The sequence below is a fragment of the Egretta garzetta genome, unplaced genomic scaffold, assembly GCF_000687185.1.
Source record: "Egretta garzetta isolate BGI_Z169 unplaced genomic scaffold, ASM68718v1 scaffold101, whole genome shotgun sequence".
NCBI lineage: Eukaryota > Metazoa > Chordata > Aves > Pelecaniformes > Ardeidae > Egretta > Egretta garzetta.
Window position 1 is genome coordinate 1,516,637 of NW_009258666.1, and position 13,508 is coordinate 1,530,144.

A 13,508-nucleotide genomic window follows, 5' to 3' on the forward strand; every position below is an offset into this window, starting at 1 on the left:
TTCACGTGAGACACAGAAGCTTTGTCCAGCGCTGCCTGATTGCGGGCAGCTGCCCGCCCGGCCCAGTCCTCATGAACGACCCGGCATTGCCGGTGTTGCGAGCCCTCAATGCGTGCTCCCTAACGAAAGACTGGTGCTTCCCTCTCGCTCTCCTTGAGCTCGGGGTGGGACTGCCTGCGGGCTGGTTTCCTCCGCAGACCCTGTCTGGGCTGGGGCAGCTTTTAGTTGGCTACTGTTAAGTTTTCAAGGCGAGTTACTCTGCTCTAGTGTTCGCCTTGAAAATGTCTCTGAGCAGAGCTTGGCTGGTGCGGTTTTACTAGTATGGACCTTCCTGATCTGAACAAGCCCTAGAGCTTTTGTTTGGTTATTCGTGCCTGTTTGTGTACTGCGAATGCTGAGGTTCTCGGACCTTGCGGTGACCACCGGCCCGGTGTAGAGCGGGCTTTAATATCGGGGGAAAGGGCTGTTGACTTGAGCGATCGTGCGAACGTGAGGCTCCTGCTGCATCCCGAGCTCCGCAGACGCGGCTGGAGCCGACTGGCATGCTGCGGATTCTCATTTCACGCTGGTGGATGTTTTGAAGCGTGTATTTTGTGCTCTGGTTGTTTCAGGTCCCACTGTGGGAATGCAGGCGCTGGGAGGACTCTGGCTGCAGGCGCCCAATGGCATCCGGGCTCGAGTGGCTCTTGTCCTCCTTTCCTTTTAATCTCATTCTAGCGTGACTGTGGAGCGAGAGCTCAGCAGCTCCGCTACTTTTATCCTGTAACGCAGCGTGCTTTCTGCATGGCCTCTTGGGGCGGCGGGGCGGGGAGCCTTGCCTCTCCACGGCCCGGCTGCCTGAAGGCACAGCCTCAAGCAGCTCATGTCTGCGCCTCCCCCACCATGCTCCACTAACCCCCGTGCCCTGCTTAGGCGGCCGCAGCCAGCCAACTGGGTCTGCTTGCTTGCTGGCTTTGTTCCCGTGGAATATTGTCTCCCTGCTGCATATCCCTCTGCCACGCAGAGCTGGCTCTGGTGTCCTTGCAGAAGTGTCGCCGGGTTTTAAAAATCCCATTGCTCATTCTCGACTGACAGCTGCCAGCATCCGCCTCACCCTCGGCCCCCTCTGTCCATTCATCTCTGCGCCCCGTGCGGGCTCTGTGGAGCTCTGACAAACGCTGGAGCCCCGAGCCCACCTGTTCCCGCACACAGGCACCCCTCTATCTCAAGGGTGTTTTCGTCATGGCTGTGGGTCGCTGTGGTCAAGTTACAGACTTAGCTGCTGCCTGCGTGCAGCTCAGGAGCTCTGGTTAATCTGATGGCCTCTTAATCTCTCTTTTTGTCCTTTCTGTTGCCGTTTGTCATCCCAGTGAGTTTCCTTTTGGAGTAAGTTATTCCCTGGGAAAGCCAGGCAGGGTGAAGCCAGTCCTGGTTCTTCATTCCTGGCAGAGCTGTGAGCATGCAGCGATCCCAGTGCCAGCTTGCTGGAGGGCCCCGTCTGCTCCCGATCCCACTGTCCCTTCTGGATTTCACCCTTGGAAGCGGTGATGCAGTCCTTCTCCGGAGGCTGTTGTAGCACACTGGGTACAGTTGCCAGTTGGTGTGTCAAGTCTTAAGAGCCTTTGCCGACATCCTTCTCATGGCAGGGGTCAGAGCAGGGGGATCAATCGTGCTCTCCTTGCACCCTAGCTTGGTTTGGGTCCTCTGTGCCCCTCTCCAGCTGGGAGATACCTTGGCCCTTGTGAAATCTTCATGGTCTTCCCAGACGTAGGTGGCTTGGATGTGTCTGGGGTCCCTGTGCTGCGCAGCCATCGTGTCACCTTCTATACTGTGCTCCCTGCACTCAGGGCAAGGACAGTGCCTTTCCCCCTCTAGTGCAGACAGTGACAAAGGGAAAAAGTTTGGGATTGTGCATGAAACTGGTAGCAGAGCGAGGGTTTGGGAGAGCCCACCCTTCCCGGGCTGTGGGCTGAGGATCCTCACAGGCACCATTTCCTGAGGATTGCTGGTGTTTGTGTCTCCTGCCTCAGTTTCCCCACCCTTTAAAAGGGGAGATGGCGCTGACCTTCCAGCAAAGCGCTGTGAGCTGTGGGGCTGACCTGCCCCGGGGCTTTCAGCAGCAGAGGTGGGAGGACGCCGTCAAGGCTAAGCATCTTTAGTCCCCAGCTTGTATTTGGTGTCTCAGAGGCCTGCTGCTCCAGGCTGCCGCTAATCTGTTTTGGGGCCTTAGAAAGCAACAAAGGCTTATCTGAGCCGCTTGCTGAAAATAGAAATGAGTGTTGGGAGGACGTCTCGGTGCGAGGCCCTGCCGACAGCCAGCTGGTGGAAACCTTCTCTGGGCTTTGCTGGGTGTGTGTAAAAGGCCGCCTTTGTTTCCTCCCAGCCCACACACTGACACCGCATTCCTCCTCCTCTTGTTGCCAGATATTCGGGGAGGCTCTCGGTGTTTAATCTCTGGGAGAACCTTGGGGGATTGGGGCCTGAACTGTAAATCCTGGCTCTGCCCGCGCTGGGCACTGGGAGCTCCTGCCTGCCTCCGAGCCTCCCCAGCAGCCCTCTCTATTGACTGTGATTTCAGGCAGACGAGTGGGAGTCGGAGGAGCTGGAGGGCTGGACTGGCCCTTGCCAGGGGAGAGAAGGCACGGAGCCAAAGCTCACCGAATTCAAAGGCTTTCGGTGCCGACTGGAGACCTGCGTTGAATGGCGCTGCTCAGCCCGGGCTGGGTAATGGAAGGGGATCAATAGGCTGCAGCCAGCCACGGGGCATGTTGGCAGAGCGCTGCCTCTTGGGCCTCTCCTCCTGTCTGCTCACCATCCCCTGGAGCCAGCTGGGTTTCTGCAGGGCAGAAAGGAAGAGCATTTGGTTGCCCTCCCGCTACCCCCTTGCTTCCTGGCCCCAGGCGAGCCTTTCTCCTCCAAGGGACCGGGAGCAGGGGCTGGCCCTCGCCCTCCAAGCAGCAAGTGCAAGAGTTAAGCAAGACAGGGAGCGTCTGCCCGGCTGCAGCTGGTTCAGCCGCCCCAGCAGCTCTCATGACTGCTCCAGGCAGGAATCGGGCTTCCCTGCTCCACTAACCTCGGATTGTCCCTTGCTGCCGCTCCGTGCCTTCTGCCTGGGGGTCACCTCGTCTGTCACCTTGTCCTTCTGGCTGGGACCAGGGGAGGCAGTGGGTGGAGGCCACGCTGCAGCTGGAGGCTTGGCAGCTCCTCAGAGGGGATTAAGGGGAAATTTGTTTCTGGAAGTCTGGCCCTGTGGCTGGGGTGGTTTCTGGGTGATGGAGGAGGACATGAGTACAGCCATTTTCCGTCTCTTCTCCCATCAGGCCAGTTTATCCCAGGCTGGGAGACTGCACCAAGCGGGGAGGTGCTGAGAGCTAAACACATCCTCCCTGCGACTGTGGCACGAAGCAGAGCCTTAGCCACCGCCTGGCACGGAGGTTGCTCAGTCCTTGGCATGGTGCAGAGCTGGGCTGGACAGAAAGGCTTTATGTGCCCCACCGCAACCATGTGCCTGCTGCCAGCACCCTTGGGGTGTGGGTCCCCGCTCTGATCCCTCTTTGTCTGCAGCTCTGCAGAGCCTCACAGCACCCACTGACAGGCATGCCCGGGGCAGGGGCAGGGCATAGGGCACCCTGCTTGAGGAGGGTTGTGTTTGCATGCCACAGGGAGCAGGGCGAGGAGCCTTCCTCCTTTCTCCTGGGTGAAAGATGCTCTCATCTGAAAGGCCTTTGCTCGCAGGACCCAGCCAAGCTGTGGGGATGCGACACCAAGCTGAGGTGGCTCCGGTACTTGCACCGCTTGGGTCTGCGGGCTGGGCTGTGGCTGTTGCTTTATGCAGCCTGGAGGGTGGATTTGGGCTGTGGCTCAGGTGCGTGCTGCTGGGATCGCAGGTTGCCTTGGCTCTTTGCCAAGAATGCTCCCGAGGGGTTGGTTTGGGTGGCTTTTCTTTCTGCTCTGCTTTTAGCTGTCTAGCTGAGGGCCAGCATCTCTCGGTTGTATATCCCAAAGGATATACAATGTGCTCCTCCAGGCTGTATATCCCAAACTCGAGACTGAAGATGCACCTCGAAGCAGTGAGATGATGCTGGTTGCGCTCACTGGTGTCTCCTGGCACCTTGGTGCAGGACAGGCCCTCTTTTCCCCTGGGGTCGCTGGCCTGCACCGACGTGTTTTGCTCCTCTCTGTACCTGACCAGCTCAGTGAGAGCAGGCAGCATGCCAGGCTTTTAGGGTGTGCATGAGCTGAGACCATTTGTGTGTGTTTAGGAGGCTCCGTCAAGTTGCATGTTGCATCCAGAGAGGTCTGTGTGTGTTATGGGAAGCAGTGATCCTTGATCCTTGTCCCCAAACGAAGATGGGTATTTGGAGAGAGGCACACCCGAGCTTTTGGCTGCAACGACAGGAGATGAGGAGCCCAGAGCTTGGAGGCAGCTGCCCCCGTTGTTTCGGAGCTCTGTGCTTTGATGCTGGGCTCGGTTGATTACACTGACCGGGCTCTGACACCACTCTCTGATCGCTCAATCAGCCGTTCCATCCCTAACCGCAGGGTTATATCAGACCAGGAAAGCAGTCGTGAGCGGTTGGACTCAAAGTTCATCTCCTGTGGGCAGGAACAAACACCAGAGAGAGGCAGTTTGGCCCTGGCGGGAGCAGGCGTTGGCACAATTACTGCTGCCTCGCCTGAATGGGGCATGTGCTCCTGCCTGTGCTGCCTGCTTCTCCAGGGACCGGCAAGGGGCTTGGAGGGGTGACAGGGGCAGGCAGCGGCTGTGCGTGGGGGAAGGAGCGGTGGTCGGTGGGGATTTCATGGGATGCAGAGGTGAATGACAGGCTCTTCTCTTCCCCAGGTGTACAAGGGCTTGGATATCATCACAAACAAGGTTTCTGCCCAGGAGCAGCGTCTGTGCAGACACCACATGATCAGCTTTGTGGATCCCCTTGTCTCTAACTACACGGTGGTGGATTTCAGAGACAAAGCCATGGCTCTGATATCCTTTTGCTCTGCAGCCTGCCTGGCTGAGCAGATACAGACTTACCCCCTTCACAGCCAGACCTGCAAGAGAGATCAGTGTTTGCATCAGCCTTGGGCTCTCCACATTGCAACGAACTCCAGTTTTCAGAGGATACTGCTGGCAAGGGGATTTGGAGCTTCTTTTTCCTAGCTAATGCTCAGGGCAGCTTCCTCCTCAGGGCTGGTTGGGGAAGATCTCTGCTGTGCTGCAACAGTGCTGAGCTGGGTATTGCCCTCCCTGGCAGTTCCTGGGTGTCCCTGAATTTTGGTGGTAGCTGGTATGGGTAGCAGAGGATAGTGAGAGGTGAGAGACACCTATAACCCTGACCTGCAGCCTCACTGGCTCCTTGGGGCTGGGAGAGCAGGGTCTGGGCCCCAGGGTGCTGCTCCCCACAGCTCTCCCTCCCTGCCATGCGTCTCTGCTTACGCTCCCTGACTGTGGCACATTGAAGATATCTTTGCCCGAGACAAGATCCCGATCGTTGTGGGAGGAACCAACTACTACATCGAGTCCTTGCTCTGGAAGGTCCTTATCAACACCAAGGTACCATTGGGGGGGCTGCATATCCCTCTGGGAAAGGGTGATCCCTGTGTTCAGTGCAGGCTTCCTGCAACCAGGCATGGTGCTCCCCCTGCTAGAGTAGGGCAAGGAGAACCAAAAGCCCCTCATTCACTCCGTGGGTTTAGGGGGTCATCTCGCTCGTGCTGACCTTGCACATGGATGAGTGGCTTGACTCAGGGCTGCCTGTGCCCCACAGGAGAAGGCCAGCATGGCCCCTGGGCCGGTCACTGACAGGAAAGTGGAGCTGGAGCAGCTGGACGGTGTGGAGCTCCATCGCCGCCTGAGCCAGGTGGACCCAGAGATGGCAGCCAAGCTGCACCCCCACGACAAGCGCAAAGTGGCCAGGTGAGCATGGCATGCTGGGGGCAGGGGGTGCCAGGGCCCAGCACCCCTTCCCAAGGGAATCGTGTGCCTGGGAACATGGCAAGATGGGCTCTCCCATCCCAGGCGGGTGCTCCTAGCCTCTTAGCAAGATGCTTGGGGATCTTGGACCACTGGTGGTGGGGAGCTCTCTGGGATCTGAGACCTTTGGGCACGCAGCCCCCAGCTTGAACTTCCTTTGGGGTCCAGGACAGTGCATTGCTCCTAGCTTGTGTGGACTGGGGCTGCTCCCGCTGCAGTGCCCCAGCAGCAGGGTTTATCTGGAGCTATTTAAAGAGCAAGCTGCTGTGCTGGCTGAGTAACATACCTGAGCTCTGTGGGAACAGCACGGCGGCAAGACCAGGCTTGCTGCTTTGGCGGGCCCATCCCAGCCGAGCCCTGGCCTGGGGGGAGCAGAACGCCGCCCACCTCATTCGCACGGTGCAGGGGGATGGAGGGTTGGGCACCCGGCGCAGCTTCCTCCACCTCCCTGGCTGGGCTGGGCTGAGCTGGCAGTAATGCTTCACAGCATCAGCAGCGTTTGCACCTTCCCTGCAGCCCTGCCTGGCTGGAAAGAGCAGGGCTGGAGCCAGAACCCCATCCCCTGCAGGGCTTGTCCTGGTGCCAGGCAGGAGTGGGTGGCTGTGCTCTGGGCTCCTTGGGTGCCATTGCTGTGCTCTGCACTGCATTGCACCCCCAGGACCTGGGTGTGCTCGGGATGCCAAGGCACAGGAGGGGGCAGAAACCTGCCCTCCCCCCACATGAGAAGGTTGCATCGCAGCAAGTGTCTGCGGTTCCCTTTGCCGGAGCCCCCAGGGCTGCCGGGGAAATGGAAAAGCTCATCCTCACCCAGCCTCTGAGCTCTGTCTGTCTCTGCTTACAGGAGCCTCCAAGTGTGCGAAGAGACGGGGATCCCCCATAGTGAAATCTTGCACCAGCAGCAGGAGGAGGAAGGTGGGGGACCCTTAGGAGGGCCCCTGAAATACCCACATTCCTGCATCTTGTGGCTCCATGCAGACCAGGCAGGTGAGAGTGGGCTTTGCACAGCTCCTGGCCGGCTGAGCATGGCGATGCAAGGTTAGGGCTGACCCCCTGCTCCTGCCCCAGCCTCCTCCCTGAACAAGGCTGCAATTCTTTTGGCATCAGTGGGTGTGACAGAGGACTTGCTTCCCTTGCCTGCTGGGCTCTACCTTCCTCAGGTGGATCAGGAGGCTGGCAGTGCCAAATGGAGTCCTAGCACGTTGTCCAGTTGTGGGTCTCCTGAGGGCATGGCTCCAAGCGGCTGAGTGTGTCCTGCTCTCCTCCTTCCAGCTCTGGACCAGCGGCTGGAGAAGCGGGTGGATGACATGCTTGCTGCAGGACTGCTGGAGGAGCTGCGGGACTTCCACCGACGCTACAACCAAGAGAAGGTGGCTGAGAACCGGTGGGTGAGAAGCCAGCTCCCTTTCTGCTCCCAGCCCCACCTGCCAGACCCATGCAGGGCCCGGACCAACTCTCCCTGCAGCAGCTCCAATGTATCGGGCTCCCAGCCCTCTCCTGGCAGCGCCTGCTCCTGCAGCAGGGGATCCTCCAGCATGTCCAGGCCATCCCTGCCAGAATGCTTGGCCCAGGGTTGGTCAAACAGCAGAGTCCCTGCGGGTCTCAGCATTGAATTAATTTTGCCTAGTCCATATCTGTCAAGCGGTGGCATTTCCCCTCAGTAAAAATTACTTGGTGCTGCCCGAGTGTTCATACAGCATGGCTGACATGGACTGTGACGTGGACTGACATGGGCTGACATGGACTGTGACAGCTGTCACCGAAGGCACCAGTCTGCCTTCCTGTGTGTACCTGGCTTGGCTTGTCCCCCCGATGCCGTGGGCTTGTGTCACTTGTGGGGGTCCTGCAGGGTGAGACACAGAGATCTGAGCTATTTTGGGGGTGGTTGAGGTCTCTCCCTGTTCTGAAGGAGACTGCTTTGACCCCTGTCTCTTGTCTTGTTCTCCAGGCAGGATTACCAGCATGGCATCTTCCAGTCCATCGGCTTCAAGGAGTTCCACGAGTACCTCGTCAGTGAGGGGAACTGCTCGCCCGAGACCAGTGCTCTGCTGCTGCAAAAAGGTGAGAGGAGCATCCTGCGTGCCCTACATCCCTTGGCCCCACACAGCTCCAAGTGACTCTGTGTAATGCTGTGGACCAAGCTCAAACCTTGGGGCAGGTCCTGTTGGGGTTGAGCTGCACCTTTCTCTCCGCGTTTGCCACTTCTGCCAGCTCAGGGAGGTCAGGGACTCCTTTTCCAGTGCTTGGAGAGCATCTCTGAGCGCACCCAGAACAACTCCTCCCTCCCTTCCCCCAGGGCCTCCTTGCAAGATGTACTGGGCACAGTGTGACTTGGGATCTGGAGCTGGTCCGCTGATGACCTGGGTGATGGGATCCCAGCTGGGATGTGAATGCAGTGGAGAGCAGGGCTAGAAAGAAGGAACAAAGCAGAACTTAGCATCTGTTTCAGCAGCGGGATGGTGGGAAGGGATCTGGGGATCTAGCAGATCACAACACAAGTCAACAGTGATGCGCTCTTCGATGGCACGTGCCATTCTGGTGTGTCGGGACTGATGCACTGTTGTTAGAGAGCTGCTTTGCTCCTCAGCACAGCAGAGGTCCCAGGCGGGGTCAGTCTGTGTCAAGGAGGGTTCAGTGTGAAATGGAGGTGGAGGCTGAGGAAACCACAGAAATCATAAAAGTCTTGAAAACAAGTCTGGTGCAGAAGGGTCTTGTTGTGTCTGCTCAGGAGACAATTATGGAGGGATATGATAAGTCTGGTACTAAATATTGTAAGGTTGTACAGTGGTAAACCATCCTCTGGGCCCACTGTGGGTAGGACAAGGACCCTGGGCTCTGTTTGCACAGAGAAGTATTCAGTTAAGCGTTACGAGAGCAGTGCAGGCCCTGAACAGATTGTTCTACCTGCTAAAAGCTTCAGAGCTGAGGTTTTGGGCCCTTTCCACCCGGTGTTCATTCAGGGGCATTTGGGACACCTTGTCCAGCCCTTCTGCGCTGCTGCCACCCCTACGCTCTCTCTGGCAGGGCTTGGCTGCTTTGCTGTGATGACCACTTCTCACTGCTGGCTCGGAGACCTCCAGTCTGACAGTAGAAATACTTCCCTTAAGTGAGCACGGTACCATCCAGCACAAACTTTTGCCTTGTGTGATTTGCTCGCACTGGAGCTGACAGCCTCTTCTCACTCTGCTCTGAGCTCAGCTTGCAGCGTTGTGCTGAACTTTGTTTTTATTTTTTACTCCCTCTGTTTCAAAGGGATCCAGGCCCTGAAACAAGTGACCAAGAGATACGCCCGGAGGCAGAACAAGTGGGTCCGAAACCGCTTCCTGAGACGTAAGTCCTCTGTTCCTGCCCTGCCTTGCCATCCCTGTTCTCGCATCTCTTCTCATCCCTCCTTGGCACATCCCCTGCTTCCAGCTCAAGAGAGGAGAGTGGTGGCTTCTCTGCTTTGGGGCAGTGTGTGCTAGGGGGGATATGAGTCTGACAGAGATCAGACCATCCTCGCTTGGATTCTTCTGGCTGGCTCAGGCTGCCCTGGCTCTGCAGGTGTCTGCTGCTGGCCAGATCCCTCCAGGATCCACCTACCAGGCTCTGCCCTGAGTGCAACCTGAACATGTGGGAAGGAGCGGAGCTGCTTGGCCCTCCTGAGACAGCCCACCCAGCACTGTCCATGTTTACCTTGCCCACAGCTCATCTGCCCAGACACTCGGGAATCCAGCTGCTTCTCACTGCTTCCCCTGTACCCCTGGCTGCCTGTCAAGGGAAGATCTTCTCCTTCTGATGGAAATGCCATCAGGACTGCTAATAGCCCAACAGAACAAACCAAGCAAAGGCTCAGCCCTGTGCATCATCAGCAGTAGAGGATGATGGCTGCAGCATCCTTGCAGCCTGTCCTGCCGACAGCTCCTGAGGAGCTTGGGGAGGGGGTGCCCAGCACTGTCCCTCTCCCCATGCACCCACACAAGCTCCCTGTGCAGGGCGAAAAGCCCGGTTGACAGCTGCCCTCCAGATTAGGAGCAGGAGCCCATTGGCTGCTCTTAGCCTGGGCCGTGCTCACCACGGTGGCAGGGAGCCAGCAGGACTTCCCCGTCCCAGCCCCAGCCTTGGAGCAGGGCCAGCAGCAGCAGCTGGGAGCCGGGCACTTGTTGAAAGGTGCTTGGTAGGGGCAAAACAACAATAAAAAAAAAACCCCAAAAAAACCCAAACACAAAAGGCAGGGAGAAACTCGAGTCAAAAGACGGGCTTTGAATGGGGTGCAAGAGCTTTCCTGGAGCCATGTGCTTGGTGGCTGTGGCTCACCTTTCTGGTGGCAGGTGTGCTTCAGATCAGCCATGTCAGGAGCTTGTTTGTGGTTACAGCAATAAAAAGCAGCACCTGCTGGAGACTGGCATGCGGCAGCCTTTGATGGCTTTGTCCGAGCGGGGCCGTGTGCCCGATGTCTGCGGGCAGGTGAGCTGTGGCAGGGCAGCGACGTCGCTGGAGGGAGTGGGCGCTCTGTGATTGCAACTCTCTTGCCCTGGCTGGGCTGCAGCAAGTGCCCCGTGCCCTCTCACCGGGCTTGGAAAGGCCAAGGGGTGCCTTTGAAACTGTGCCTTGTCAAGTTGAGACATTAGTAAAGCATCTCCCACCGTGGCCTGCTGCTGTGAGCCGGGAGCGTTGGCCCCTGCCGCTGCGCAAGCAATTATAGCTCGGAGTGGGAACCTGCACCCGCAGATTCCTCATCCAGGCTCCATGCCTGCATCTCCTTGTAAGCGTTGTGTGATGGCTTTGTGCCTGGATCTTGCTTTTGATCTTCTGCAGCCTCCTGTGGACCAGGGCCGAGACAAAGTGTTTGCTCTTATGATGGGCTGTATGTGTGCTCAGATTTCGTAACGCTGTCCTGAAGGCAGACAACCGTGAAGATGCTTGCTTGAGGTTTTAGGTGTTCTTGCTCTTTGTGAGGATGGTGCCCCCCAAGTCTCTGGTAATTTTGGCTCTGAAAAGGCTGGTGCTGTTTGCTTCTGAATGCTAAAGGACAGCCAGATAGGAAAGAGCAGATCCCCCTGGTCACAGTGTAGGCCTGTAGGTGCTGGGACACGATGCTGGAGGGGTTCTGTCGGTGACCTGCCTTTCTGTTTCTCCGTAGGTCCTGGGCCCAATGTGCCCCCGGTGTATGGCTTGGAGGTGTCCGATCTCTTGCGGTGGGAGGAGGATGTGCTGAAACCTGCTGTGGAGATTGTGGAGAGCTTCATCCAGGTACTGGGTAACTGGAGTTAACACGTGAGCTATGGCCGAGAAGCCAGCTTCTTGATGGTCTCCAGGCCCCATAACTTGGCACTTGGTCTCTCCCATGAGCAGGGCTGTCTGTGTACATGTCCAGCCTTGGACTTTCCTCGCAGCGGCAGAGGGTTGTGGTCTAAGTTGAAAATTTCTCCTAATACCCAGTACTCTGCTTGTCTTGCATGGTAAAACTGCAGCGTCTGTCCTGCTAACCTTAGTGTCTGCATATGGCAATTTCAGAGCCCAAACTCTACCAAAGTGAACATGGTCAAGCAAGTTTTCATAGCAAAAACCAATTTGAGGCATTATTTAATCTATAGGGACGTGAGCCCCCAGCAGAGCCTGTGAAGATGGAGTACGATGTAAACGAGAACAAACGGAGTCATCGTGTGTGTGAGCTCTGCGACAGAGTGATCATCGGGGACAGGGAGTGGGCAGGTAGGATCTGGCAGGGGGGAGAGGAGAGGGCCTGGGAGCAGGCACAGCAAGCGCAGTTTTGTGGAAGGATGGAGTGAAGCAGCTCTCTGGAGCAGAGCAGCTTCCTTGGGCGTCTCTGCTTGGCCGGATGACCCTCAGCACATGATCTTGGGCTTTCAAGGATTGTTTACAGCCCGTGTATGAAAGCAGCCATTTGCAAGCCCAGAGGGCGTGCAGGAGCTATGCCACAGCAGCCATCTGTCGGGCTTCCCCCCCTTCCCCGGCACCCAGTAAACACTGCCGCTCTCCGCCGTCACGCCAGACGTGGGGATCTATATGTAGCATCAAACCTCAGAGCTGTCTGTGTTTAGTCAGGGCTGCTGGTCCTTTTCAGCACTTTAGATACTTTGTCAAAAAGCACAGAACCAATTTGTTTCTTCTAAAATTCCATTGTGTAAAATCAAAGTTTCTTAATGTTTTTAATAGCTCGGTTTTGCTCCAGTATCTCCTATTAGTGTTTTTGTTTTTTTTTTTAAAAGAAAAGTATTCCTAGCTGTAATAGTAATAGAAAGGGATTTTCTATTTTCAATAGACTTACTTCAAAAGCGCTCATTTGGAATCAGATTAACTCAGTGAATTTATCTGTGCTGTGAGGCTCATGCTGAGAACCAGAAACAAAAAGTAGTGGAGAAACTGGCTTGCAGTAATGAAACTGGTAAATCTCCATGTGTTGCCCAAAAGCAGTATATGCAGACACAATGCAAAGATAAATTTCCCAGGTTGTTGGTCGTCAGATTTGAATGAGTTGCTTACTCCTATTGAGCCAGGGAACTGCTGAAAGCAAAGCTGGAAGTTGGCTCGGAATAGGAAGCTGATTGTCGTGAGATCAGTTTGTAAGTGTAATTGTTATTTTAGCCAGTCTCAACTGCCTCAGCTTGGAGGTGCTTTGAAGGAGTTGTGTCCACTCCAGAACTAGAGGAGTCTGAAAGCAAACAGGGTCTGTTCCATCCTTCCAGGTCCAGCAAGTTTTGTGACCAAGTGGGAACTCCTTGAGATCCTCCCAAACACTACAGCTGCAATTACATGTCCTCTAGGGATGCCATCCCAAATTCTGACAGATGATGACAATACCTCTCTCAACCAAGACCAGCTGCTGTTCTCTGCATCCAGCTGAATTTGGCTCAGACCCCCAGATGGTGGGAGAAAAATGGTCCAAAACCTGGGTGTTACTTGTAACTGCAAAATGTAAAAGCTCAAAGGGAAGTGAAAACAGCAGTGGGAGCTGAGTCGATCTGCAATCTGGTTGGCTTTTTTTAAGTCAAGTTACAGATAGTTCTGGGAACTGCTTCCCAGTGCCCCGCTGGCCGTGGAAGATTTTTAATTTTTTTTCTAATTTTACAATTTGCATGGACCTAAAAGAGTACGCATCCCCAGACAGCAGCAGCAATCAGTGCTTCTTCCAGCCACTGTACACTTTGGTGTTGCTTGCGACAAATTGTAAGAGGTGAGACTTTATTTCAAGCTGAGGGTGACCCGACAGCATTGTGATAAAGCAGCAGCTTTGCATGTCATTTCAGCTTTTGGCAGAAAAGGATGACTGGAAAACACCTGAGGGCCTTGATTCAGTGAGCACATACCCGTGTTTAATTAAGGCCCTGCTTGAAAAGTTTGCTGCTTTAATTGTTGCTCTGATCTCTTGGAAATAGCAAAACCGCCCTGCTAAGGCAATACATTGGTCTGGTTAGACAAAGCGCCTTCTGCTTAGATAATACCACTGATACGGGAGGTTTTCCTGTCCTTAACCGTGTGATTTCAAACAGAAACGCAGCTCCTGCTGCCCCGCTGCGTCAGTACAAGTTGCAGCCTTGGGATTATGCCTCTGTTCCCT

General features: G+C 55.9%; 2 protein-coding genes across 2 annotated transcripts in view; both read left to right on the forward strand.

The window, feature by feature from the left end:
- MYCL (MYCL proto-oncogene, bHLH transcription factor) overlaps nucleotides 1–706 on the forward strand; it is a 6,694-nt gene extending 5,988 nt beyond the window's left edge. The window contains exon 3 of the mRNA XM_035904027.1: nucleotides 612–706. Within this exon, the coding sequence (XP_035759920.1) occupies nucleotides 612–706 (95 nt within the window). The remainder of the gene's footprint in view (nucleotides 1–611) is intronic.
- Nucleotides 707–2,033: 1,327 nt separating this feature from the next.
- The window catches only part of TRIT1 (tRNA isopentenyltransferase 1), a 13,210-nt gene continuing 1,735 nt past the window's right edge, over nucleotides 2,034–13,508 (forward strand). Inside the window, exons 1-10 of the mRNA XM_009648513.2 lie at nucleotides 2,034–2,060; nucleotides 4,823–4,963; nucleotides 5,432–5,530; nucleotides 5,745–5,893; nucleotides 6,792–6,934; nucleotides 7,220–7,331; nucleotides 7,896–8,008; nucleotides 9,200–9,277; nucleotides 11,070–11,179; nucleotides 11,524–11,641. Coding sequence (XP_009646808.2) covers nucleotides 2,034–2,060; nucleotides 4,823–4,963; nucleotides 5,432–5,530; nucleotides 5,745–5,893; nucleotides 6,792–6,934; nucleotides 7,220–7,331; nucleotides 7,896–8,008; nucleotides 9,200–9,277; nucleotides 11,070–11,179; nucleotides 11,524–11,641 — 1,090 coding nt within the window. The remainder of the gene's footprint in view (nucleotides 2,061–4,822; nucleotides 4,964–5,431; nucleotides 5,531–5,744; nucleotides 5,894–6,791; nucleotides 6,935–7,219; nucleotides 7,332–7,895; nucleotides 8,009–9,199; nucleotides 9,278–11,069; nucleotides 11,180–11,523; nucleotides 11,642–13,508) is intronic.